Here is a 12,468-nt window from a genome sequence, read left to right as displayed (position 1 = left end):
CTACCTTTAAAAAAAGATTTTTATGCAGAAGTTGGAAGGGTAAATTTCTTGTTTAAACACGAATAAAAGAAAGGAAGAGAAAAAAGAGAAGAATATTATTTATTGTGTTGTATTTCTATGTGAACTATTACAATTCTTATATAGCATAGTTATATCTTTAATTGAGAAAAATAAATCTAGTAACAAATAATGCGATAATATATTTGTGATTTGTGAGCAAAGATATCAAGAATATATTATAATGAATCAATTACTATATACTCTTGATTTTAGTAACAAACGTCAACATTCCTCCTCAAGTTGGCGCATATATATCACACATGTAGAACTTGTCAAAAAACTTTTGAGCACTTGATTAGATACGCTTTTGGTGAGTATATCAGATAGTTGGTACTTGGTCGAATCTTTGGAAGTTCTACCGTCCTTTCATCAAGTTTTTCTTTGATGAAGAACCTATAACCTCGACATGTTTGGTTATATCATGTTGAACCAGATTATGAGCTATATCACATTTTGCTTTGTTGTCACAATAAAGTCGGATAGGATCTTCTAGAGGGTATCCTAAATCCTGTAAGAGATGTTTCAAGCATAATGTTTTGCAAATACCTAAAGCCATTCCTCTATGTTCTGATTCCGCACTAGAACGTGCAACAACATCTTGTTTCTTGATTCTCCATGTTACTAAATTTCCTCCTACGAAAGAGAAATATCCTGAAGTTGATATTTTGTCATCAACTGCTCCTGCCCAGTCAGCGTCAGTGTAAATTTTGATATCTATTTTATTTGTATTGTTAGAGAATAAAATTCTTTTACCCAAAGCAGATTTAAGATACCTCAAAATTCGCATAACAACACTCATATGTTGTTCTCTTGGATTATGCATGAATTGACTAACTACACTTAAAGCATATGCCAGATCAGGTCTTGTGTGCTCGAGATACATTATTCTTCCAACAAGTCGTTGATATCTCCCTCTGCCTACTGACACTTGATTTGTCTCAATACACAATTTTTTATTTTCTTCTAATGGATCGAGTGTCCACTGGTTGGCCGACATTCATACATGTTTGTAATAGATCTAATGCATACTTTCTTTGGGATAAAAATATTCCTTTATCACAACGAGAGACTTCAATTCCCAGAAAGCATTTCAAAGAGCCCAAGTCTTTCATTTCTAATTCCTTGGATAAGTATCCTTGCAAAGCCTTCATTTCTTCTAGATCGTTGCATGTTACTATCATGTCATCTACATAAACAATAAGTGCAGTATTTGTTAATGGTCGCGATAGAGAGCAGAACTCGTACTGTAACTAGTTTTGCAACTGAGCGAAAGTATCGTGATAATCAAGTCCCCCTATCTGAGTGTAGCCTTTTGCTACCAAACGAGCCTTATAACGGTCAACTGATCCGTCGGATTTGAATTTTATCTTATACACCCATTTACAACCAATGGATTTCTTACTAGGAGGGAGGGACGTGAGAGTCCAGGTCTCATTGGATTCCAACGCCTTGATTTCTTGAGACATGGCTTCACGCCAATAAGGAGAAGTCATAGCTTCTTTGAATGATTTTGGCTCGGACGTCGATATAATAGACGTAAGAAAAATCTGATGAGAGTCTGAGAAATTGGAGACCGAGAGACAGTGAGATAGTGGTTGACGGACTGAACTAGGAGAATCAGAGAATGGAATGGATATTTGATTGCACACATAGTCGTCTAGGTGTGAAGGTCGGCGGTGAGTCCGTTGTGGCCGAGCTGCTGTTTGGATGGCAGCGAGGGCGCCTTCAAAATCTCCGAGCGGGCCGACGGGAGTATCTCTGTGGGCATCAGCGGGAAGGGTGATGGCGGGAATGCTTGTAGTGGCAACAAGTATGGAAGGAACCGGTGTGGGCCTGACGTTACGGGCGCACTCGAGGGAGAAAGTGGTCCAGCGGGCGAAACGAGATTGGGGCGCCCCCAGATAAGGGCGCGGTCGCGGTAGGAGGAGGCCCATCGGGCGAGATTGGATTGAGGCACCCTTGTGACGAAGGGAGGAGAGTGGTCGCATCCGGAGAAAACCGAAAGGTACCATCATCCGGTATTGAGACGAATGGTCGATTGACCGAAGAAGGCGGAGAAGGATTGTGCATTGGGAAAACGTTCTCAAAGAAAGTCACATGACGAGACATGAATATTTTATTTGAATAAGGGCCGTAGACACGATACCCTTTTTGCCCATGCGGGTATCCGACGAAAATTCCCGGAATCGTTCGAGAATCGAACTTAGATTTGATATTGTTGATGTGAGCAAAACAACGACAACTAAAAACCCGAAGATGGTCAATGGTGGGAGGAAATCCTAGAAGAGTTTCATGGGGAGATTTTCTATGTAAAAGAGGAGTTGGGAGTTTATTAATCAAATAAACTGTCGTGAGAACGCACTCTCCCCAAAAGGAAAGAGTGAGATTGGCCTGAAGCCTAAGGGAACGGGTCACATCTAATATGTGTCTATGTTTTCTTTCAACCATCCCATTTTGTTGGGGGTGTACGGACAACTTCGTTGGTGGAGAATACCAAGATCATGAAACCAACGATGTAAGTCGTGAGACATGAATTTCGAACCATTATCGGAACGAAATTTTTGGAGGACCTCCGGAGCCTGATTGAACTGAAGATATTTTGAGACGTAGTTGAGTATTGATATAGTTATAAAAGTTAGACAACAGTCGTTTGGTGTCTGATTTAGAGTGCATGAGAAACACCCATGTACATCGAGAGTAGTCATCACCCAATGTGACAAAGAAACGACACCCAGAATGAGAGGGGATAGAGAAGGGTCCCCAAAAATCGGCATGTATTAATTCAAGAGCGAGAAGGACTGCGCTGAAAAGGTAGTCGGGGTTGTTTAGACAACGGACAAATAAAACACGCACTTTTATTATCAACTAATTTTGAATTAATACATGGAAACTTGTCTAAAATAAACTTAAAACGATCAAATGATGGGTGGCCAAGACGCTAATGCCAAACATCGAAATTATTGAAACTACTAGATACTGAAATAGAAAAAATCTTTGGCTCTATTCGGAGAAAGTATAGGCCCTCGAGCTGATCACCAATTCCAATCGTCCGATTTGTCATTTGGCCCTGAAAGACACACGAGGAAGAATTGAATGTAACATCAATGGAAAATGATTTGGTAATTTGGGAGACAGAGATTAAGTTGAACTTAAACGTAGGAATGCGCAGAACATTCGACAAAACTAATTTATCATTGAAAGACACCGTTCGATATGAAACACACGGCAACGAGACCCATCCGGCAATCGGACAAAATATGTCGGAGGGGCGATGACATAGTTAGAAAAAAAGGAAAGGGAGAAGCAAATATGCTTGGCTGCCCCTGAATTAACAACCCAAGGTGAAGGGGAAAAGAGTGTACCTGCTAGATTGATCTTCGGATCAAGAAAAGTAGATGGGTCACCGAATAAAGTACCTGCGAGCGAGATTGATGGACGGGTCCTTGGAGGTGCCTACAGCAGCGTTGGTACTAGTGTTGTTCGGGTGGGCTTCTTGAGAACGTTGCTGATCCAGGAGTGTATTAAGAAAATCAAATTGTTCCTGACTCATAGTAGTGGCTAAAGGCATCGCCGCTTCACTCGGATGAGAAACCGAACCGGTAAGAGGACTGTTTCGGTTTCTCGGTGGATAACCGTGAAGCTTGTAACAGGTTGAACGTTGGTGACCATGGACCTGACAATGGTCACAGAATGGACGAGGTCTCTTTTGACGCGGTTTCTCGGAACGATCAACCTTGTCGGACCAAGACGAGTCAAATCGAGATACTGCAAGAGTCGCGGCTTCGGTATTTTGAGAGGTCTCATGCATGATCGTTTATTGAGTCTCCTCTTGTTTAACCAAACTGTGTATCTTCAAGAGAGATGGAAAGGGGTCCATTAAGAGAATCTGGCTTCGAATAGCTAAAAAACGGTCATGAAGACCTTGGAGAAACTCCATTGCCCGATCTTGATTGGTGCGATCAAGTATTGACTTTCCTTGACCACAAAGACAAGGTTCGAGAACCAAAAGTGACTGTAATTCATCTTGAAGCATTTTCAGCTTCGTGAAATAGGTAGAGACATCCATCCCATCCTGCTTAAGGGAGGAAATAACACGCTTAAGTTGGAATACTTTAGGTGCATTAGTTTGATGGAACCGTTCGTAGAGGTTTTGCCAAATAACAGCAGCAGATTCATCATGGAGAATTGATTGTCGAATGTCTGGAGTGACTGAATTAACCAACCAACTTGCGACTAAATCATTGCAACTTCCCGATACATGAAAGTCGGTGGGAGAAGAGGGTTTAAGTATTGTTCCGTCGACAAAACCGAATTTATCTTTAGCCCGTAAGGCCATGTTCATCCCACGAGACCAGGAGGCATAGTTATCTCCGCTCAAAAGTGGGGTAATGAGAATTGATGTTAAAGAATCCGAATGATGAACATCAAAGATAGCATTCGAAGAGGTTGGCATAATTTCCGAAGAAGTTTCATGAGAGGAAGCCATGAAGATAGACAAGGGCGGAACTATGTGGAGACCAGGTTGGGCAGTTGCCCGACCTGATCTCCACATATCTAAATCAAGCTCTAAGTATTCATTACAGTAGTTGTAGCTCCAATGGTGAAATCTATATAATTTCATGTCAAAGACAGGGGATCGGCTCCCGTTGCTGCCTTATTTTTTCTCTTTTCAATTTTTCTTTTTGGTTTCAAACTACTAATGGACCTAAATTAAGGGACCAATTGATAGAGAAAATCCAATTTTGCTCGGGTATATCATTGAGTATGTAGTTATTATCTTGTAAGATGAATGTAAAAAGTCGGATGTCCTTAAAAAATTGTCTTGTGGTTGTGTTGTATCTTGTAAGCCCATACATATTACGAAGACTATAGGCCTGCCCTGTCTAGCATGAAATCCTGGTTCCGCCCCTGTAGATAGAGAGAAAAAAAAATATTAAACCAGCGATTGAATAATAAATCTTGCTCTTATACCTTGTGAAATATCGATCTTGAATGATCGAGAGAGAGATGGATCGAATAGTATAGAGAGCGAGTGGGAGAAAAGCTTGGTAAAATATTTCTTGTATATTATTGAACATCATTGTACATGTATTTATACACAAATTGAAATCCTAATCCTATACAAATAGGAATCCTAATGCTATACAAACTAGGATACAAATAAAATAGATATGATAGTTATCTAATAACTATCCTAAAACCCTAATACTAACCGACTGGATCGGTGAGATCCAGCCGGGTCGGGTAGCTCATGCTGTTACCCTTAATACTATGGTTTCAACTCATGGTGCAAATAATTATTGCCACCATAACCCTCAAAGGTTGAAAACCCTAAGTGGTGGCATTACACTAGTGGTGGCAGCGATCTGTCCAAGCTCTGAATTTTAATAGATCTTCGTGCTTAACATCCAAATTGGCACGACATGGTGATGGTGGATAAATATGGTGGTGGTAAAGATGGAAGACCGAAAGAAAGAAAGAAAGAGAGAAAGGGAAGAGAATGTCGGAGAGAGAATGCCAAGAAGATAGATTGACGAAGAAATAAAGATATAATAAGAAAAACAAAAAAAACTTAATAAAAAGAAAAAATAAAAGAATTTACAAAAATGTCACAAGGGCAAATGGGTATGTCAGACAAAGATTGGTGGCTAAAACGACCAGCCAGCCACAACTGGGGGCTAAAACGAACTGTCAGACACTTATGGGAGTGAAAACGGTCAGTTGGTCACAAATTGGGGGCCAAAACAGAATTAACCCTTTATGGACTGATTTTGCTCTCTAACTTGATATAGTTAGTTGATTTTCTTTATAGTTTTATATTTCTAATGTATAAAACATGTATATAATTGATATAATATGAGCTTATGGACTGATTTTGTTCTCTAACTTCTATAATATAATAATATACGTATATATAATATAACAATATATGTAATATAATAATATATGTAATATAATAATATATGTAATTATATATATATATATATATATATATTTATACTTTAAGTTTAACTGATGAAATCCGACTGGTCTCGTTATCATCCCACCTGCTAGCTAGGTCCGGGTCGGCCGATTAGTCTCTATTTCCAACTTTTCGAACATGACATTCAACCCAAAGGGGAACGAGAGTATTGGTAAGTGGATCAAGAGTGACATGAAGGTGTTTTGAAAGTTTGAATTTGTGGTGATGTAAACAGGTAAGAAGAGAGTTTCCGTATAGTGATTCTGTTGGTCTGGGACGATTGTTCAAAATGTTAAGTTTATGGTCATCCAACTCAAAACCAATTGGCAATGAGTGGGGGAGGACCTATACTTTATATTCTTGGTTGCTAGTTACCCATTTCCCTATGTGGGACTATTCTCACACGCCCCCTCACGTGTGGCGTTCTTTGAGCCTAACACGTGTGTTTTTTTTCTTTACGGGTGACGTGGAACACGCGTGACTTTTAATCCTATCTCGTGTGGGCGTAGCTCTGATACCATGTTAAGTTTATGGTCATCCAACTCAAAACCAATTGGCAATGAGTGGGGAGGACCTATACTTTATATTCTTGGTTGCTAGTTACCCATTTTCCCATGTGGGACTATTCTCATATAGCAAATAAAGAATATATTATCATATTAGGAAATATATCTAAGATATTCTTGTATCCATACATATCATTCCATGTAACCATACTTAGAATATTGTGTATACTCTAATAAGAGTATTAAGACTATTATAAATAGTCATTGTAATCTCATTGATAAATACACAATTCTTCATTCAATCATGGTATCAGAAGCCATAGCATCTTTCCAATTGGAGTCTTTACATGCTTGAGAGTAACAAGTGGGTGTAGAAGTTGAACTGATAAGAAGAGCAGTAGGAAGAGGATATTTAGTAGAAAGTAACATTTTAGGTTTAAAAATACCTGCTTTCCCTCGGGTGACCATAGGATGAATATTGGAAGCTGAAATTTCTTGCTGTAAAGCTGAGTTAGTAGCCGTTGGTGCAGTGGGACTTTGATTTATGGAAGTAACTTGTTGTGAAGCTGATGAATTAGTCGTGGGATTAGCAGTGTTTCTATTGAGCAACGGAAAAGGAGTGGGAAACAAGGGTGGAGTTAAAATAGAAGTTGCAGGAGATGACCATTTCAGGAGATCAAGGTAAGGAAATTGATCCTCATTGAATATTACATGTCTAGAAATGTATACTCTTCCACTTGAGGGATGAAGACATCTAAAACCTTTATGAGAGCTACTGTACCCTACGAAAACACATTCTAAACTTCTTGGAGCAAGTTTGGAAGATGAATAAGGACGCAACCAAGGAAAACACGAACAACCGAAGGCTTTCAAAAAGGCATAGTCAGGTTTGTTGTTGAAAATTCGTTCCCAGCACTTCCACCTTGAGGGAGGATAATAGCAAATAAAGAATATATTATCATATTAGGAAATATATCTAAGATATTCTTGTATCCATACATATCATTCCATGTAACCATACTTAGAATATTGTGTATACTCTAATAAGAGTATTAAGACTATTATAAATAGTCATTGTAATCTCATTGATAAATACACAGTTCTTCATTCAATCACAAAATGAGTCCATGTAGAGAAAGGATCAAGATCCTCGAGGTGGCAAACATTTTCGTAGTAACGGTTGTGCCTCCCACACCGATGCTCCATCGCTAAGAATAGTGGTGGTCCAAGGTATGCACATCTTATAGTTCTAACAAAGAAAGGTGGAACTAAAGATGACAAGCGAAAAGTCATCCCACAAATAGTATGTACACGAAAGATTTCCCTACATGTGCGAATTTGATATTTCGATCTTTCTTGCAACTTATGGCTTCGTCCTTTTGACGGTGAATCAAGACCATTTATTTGTTGATCAGAGGACTAAATCTTTATTTCGACTGAAAAATGATCGTTTAAGCATCTATTATATAATATAGGATGATGAGTGCTGACTGGGACAAACCAAAGACAAACTAAAGATAAATCTAGCGTCCGTTATTCCATGATAAATCTTGACCCTCTATTTGTTTAAGATTAATCTAGACGCTCGTTATCCCATGATAAATCTTGACCCTCTATTTGTTTAAGATTAACAAAATAAATAATACATGCATAACTCTAATTTATTGCTAATAATATTGGCTATTTAATGAGTTATAATAGGTTTCAGTAAACCGAAAAACAAATCCAGCCGTTTGTTCTATTTGATCTTTAATTTTAACCATTAGATGTATTACCTACCCATAAGATTTGTATTTTGTTCACCCTCTCTTTAGACTTATGTTACAAAACACAAACACTCTATAAATCTCAACCTGGAGATTTTTTTTTTTTTTTTGAGAATTCGACTACGGTGTACGTTAGTCGTTACAAGGCATTGATGCATCATGGAGATGTAATGAGCACGATAACCGCCTACTTTAAACTGAGAATGAGAGAGGCCTAAAGCCCGACAACGAAGAGGCCTAAAGCCCGACAAATTATTACATTATTCATAGCCTAAATTACATAGGATAAATCTTGATGGCAACTGCTTCCACCGAGACTCGATCCCACGACCTCATGGTCTTAAGAGGGGTGTCCATCCGTTACACCAAAGGGTGGTGGACTCAACCTGGAGATTTAATCTTCCCATTAATTGCCCTACAATTAAATCCTATATATATATATATATATATATTAACATATTTTCCCATTAATTGTCTTACAATTAAAGCCTCCCTAAGACAAATCTTACCGTCCATATCATGTCTTTTAAATCCCAGACCTTAAAATTTAAGAATACGTTCATTTATTTTAAAGTTCAACCGTTATATTCCATTAGGTGTGGCTTCATGTTCTCTCCCCTGTTAAATTTTAGTCGTTACATTCCATTAAGTATACCTGGCGTCCTTGTGTTCTCTCTTCGGATCCCTCATATACTTAAATCAAACGTGAGACATAATAATTTCTGTGTAAATTACTCATGGTTAGAAATCTCTTTTTTTGTTAGGTGATTAGATTAGGTTTTGATGTTTCAGTTTGGCTATTAATAGTGGTAGCAAGGATCCGAAGAAAGCTAATTTTTCGTTGATCGTGTTGAAGCGAAGATTACCGGTATTTATCTCTCTAACTTTTCTTCTCTCTCTATCTTTGTCTTCGTTTACATTTTGAGTTCATCCTCACAGTCACTATTTTGTTTGCTAATTAGGTTAATTAAGCTTCTTCCGGTTAAATATTTAAAATCATTATTTTTGTATTTTTTTTAATTTACGTCTGTTCAATGGATTGGTAGGTTTAAATTATGTTTTTAGCTTTATCAATGTGTATCTTCACTTTTATAGTTTAACTATGAAAATCACAATGGAACTATCTTTCAGTGGAAGGGATCTAGCTTGTACATTTATTTAAGTTGTTGATTCATGTGTTTTGAGATGTTATAACTTACCCAAAACAGTTTTTTGGAAAGTGGTACTTCTAATACTATGTGTGGAAACTGGGGTTTCCTGGTAAGACGATAAAGAGTAGATTAGGGCAACACTTGAGTTTATATATGGTCAACATGTATTGGTCATATGTGTCAACAAATATTGACCAAGCTCAGTCAACAGGACCAGCCCAAAATGACTTCTCCAAGACTTGTCTACAGGCAGCTTCTATTTCTGTCTAAAGGCCACCATCATCTGAAATAGAAACAAGAAAATTTGTTAACAACTTTATTGTTTTTCAATTCAGTTTTCTGTTTTTTAGTTTCTGTTATTTTGTAACTGTTTTACTCTTTCTTTTCTAATCTCTCTCTATATAAAGAGAATTGTAAAGTCAAGAACATTATTGAAATAAAATAGAGTTGAGAGCTTCTTCTTACATGGTATCAGTTAGGTTTTAAAGATCCATAGCTAGGTTTTCTGCTCATCAACTCAAGAACAATCAGTCCACAATCTCGCAAAACAAACAACAAAGATCAAAATTCAGTTAAAATGGATCAATACTCAAAGACTATATCAAATTCAGACAACAAAGATCAAAAATAGATAATAAAGATCAAATTCAAGCTACAAAGTAAGTGATTGGAATCACTTACTGCATTTTCAGACTCATCTTCCAGCTTTCTCCTGGTTCTTTAATCATCTCTTCATTTCTTATCATGGCAGCTACTTTTCAAGGTAATCTTCCACCTATCTCTTCTGTAACTAGCTTTATCACAGAAAAGCTAGATGATAGTAATTATTTAATGTGGAAAGACCAAGTTGAAACACTACTTGGAACCTATGAATTGATAGGGTTTGTGAATGGTACCATAGAAGAACCCCCACAACTTACGATCATTCATGGTGTAGAACAAGTAAACCCAGATTTTTTAATTTGGAGAACAAAAGAAAGTTTTGTAAGATCCTACATCAAAAGTACTTTGTCAAAATCTGTATATTTTGACACTTATGGTTTAAAGACTGCAAAAGACATATGGGATTACTTAGATCTTACCAACAATGAGGGTCTAGAATCAAAAAAAGATCAACTTAGAAGGAAATTACAGAATATTAAGAAGGGAAATGCATCTATTGCTGAATATCTCAGGGAATTGAAACTTCTTGCTGATTCTCTTACAGCAGTTCATGATAAAATCAGTGAGTCTGAACTTGTAAGGATGGCATTACATGGTTTAAATTCTGAATATGATCAGTTCATCATAGCTATTAGGGCAAATAATGAGCAACTAACATTAGCCCATCTAAAGTCAAGGCTTATTCAACATGAGCAGTGGCTAATTCAAAAAGAAACTGATCAAGAAGCTTACTATGTTAAGAGATATAATTCAAGACAACCTATAAGACAGCCAAATAAACCTTCTCCATCTTATTATAAAAATCAGGCCTATGCTAAAAGAGATGGTTCTCCTCCTAAGGGAAATTCTTCCATGAATAATCAATTAAAAGGTCAAAAGGCTGAGGATTTTGATTTCTCCTCAGTCCCATGTGGTCTCTGTAAAAGATGGGGACACACACCAGGTGTGTGCTATTTCAGGTATAAGCCAAACAGAAACTACCCTAGTTATCACACTGAATCATATAATCCTCAAGAAGACATAGTTGAATGTAATAATGATGAAAGTGCAGAAATCAAGCCTTACCCTTATGAAGAAGAGGGTATGCTGGAGTGTAATAATGTTGTTCTAACACATTATAACAGTGATGGTGATGATTTTCAGGAATGCTATACAGCTATTATGACAACAGACTTACATGATGAAATATTTTATGATTGTGAAACAAATGATGAAGAATGCTATGTTTCTACAGACTCTTCAACCAAGGATAAATCTTGGTTGGCTGACACAGGAGCCAGTAGTCATATGACTCATAGTGAAGATAATCTTACTCTTATTCATCCCTATACTGGGTCAGATGCAGTTATGGTGGGCAGTGGCAAATTTTTGCCTATTTCTAGCACTGGTATGTCAAAATTGTCTACCTCTACTCATGATTTTGAACTAAGTAAGGTTTTATGTGTTCCTCACCTAAAAAGAAATCTGTTGTCTATATCAAAGTTTACTAAGGACAATTCCTGCTCAGTTGAATTTTTACCATGGGGCTATACTATAAAGGATATTCACTCAAAACAAATCCTAGCAGAGGGACCAGTCAAAAACAATCTATATCCAATAGAAGTTCACAATGTGGTGTTCCAACATAGAGTAAATTCTGCCCTTTTATCTCAGACAACATCACAGTATCATATATGGCATGCTAGATTAAGACATGCTCACAGTGGTGTTATAAAACAACTCCAAGAAGAACACAAAATTGAATTATCTACTCAAATTGATAAGACTTTTTGTAAGTCTTGTGAATTAGGTAAAAGCAAGTGTTTGCCTTTTGATAATTCTTCTACCACTACAAATACACCCTTATATTTGGTCCACTGTGATATTTGGGGACCAGCCCCTGTTAACACTCCAAATGGTGCAAGATATTATATACTTTTTCTTGATGACTTCAGCAAATATAGTTGGATCTATGCAATGAAACTCAGGTCTGACAGCCTAAAATGCTTCAGTCACTTCAAAGCTACAAATGAAAATCTTCTTAAGGAAAAGATTGTTTATTTCCAGTCAGATGGGGCACCAGAATTCAAGAATGGTGAATTCAGAAAATTCTTGGACAAATGTGGTATTCTTTTCAGGTGTTCATGTCCTTATACTCCACAACAAAATGGAAAGGCTGAGAGGAAACATAGACATATCACAGAACTAGGTAATACTCTTTCTTTTCATTGCTCTTTACCAAAGCAATTATGGTTTGATGCCTTTTCTACTGCAGTCTATATCATAAATAGACTTCCCACAAAAACTCTATAAGGCAATACACCATATGAGACACTTTTTCATCATTCTCCTAAGTATTTATCTCTGAAAATATTTGGATG

General features: G+C 37.3%; 2 protein-coding genes across 2 annotated transcripts; both read right to left on the bottom strand.

The window, feature by feature from the left end:
• Positions 1 to 415: 415 nt before the first annotated feature.
• LOC147569689 (secreted RxLR effector protein 161-like) lies at positions 416 to 943 on the bottom strand. Its single transcript, XM_086663196.1, has one exon. The coding sequence runs from the start codon at positions 941 to 943 to the stop codon at positions 416 to 418; it is 528 nt and encodes a 175-aa protein (XP_086519322.1).
• Positions 944 to 3,874: 2,931 nt separating this feature from the next.
• Positions 3,875 to 4,612, bottom strand: LOC147569688 (uncharacterized). Its single transcript, XM_086663184.1, has one exon. The coding sequence runs from the start codon at positions 4,610 to 4,612 to the stop codon at positions 3,875 to 3,877; it is 738 nt and encodes a 245-aa protein (XP_086519310.1).
• Between the last annotated feature and the right edge of the window lie 7,856 nt (positions 4,613 to 12,468).

Source organism: Eschscholzia californica, unplaced genomic scaffold, assembly GCF_041429995.1.
Source record: "Eschscholzia californica isolate CP2 unplaced genomic scaffold, dmEscCali1.0.p SCAF_1, whole genome shotgun sequence".
In the NCBI taxonomy this organism is placed as follows: Eukaryota; Viridiplantae; Streptophyta; class Magnoliopsida; order Ranunculales; family Papaveraceae; genus Eschscholzia; species Eschscholzia californica.
The sequence above is the reverse complement of the archived record's forward strand: the minus strand, read 5'-3'. Positions and strand labels throughout refer to the sequence as shown.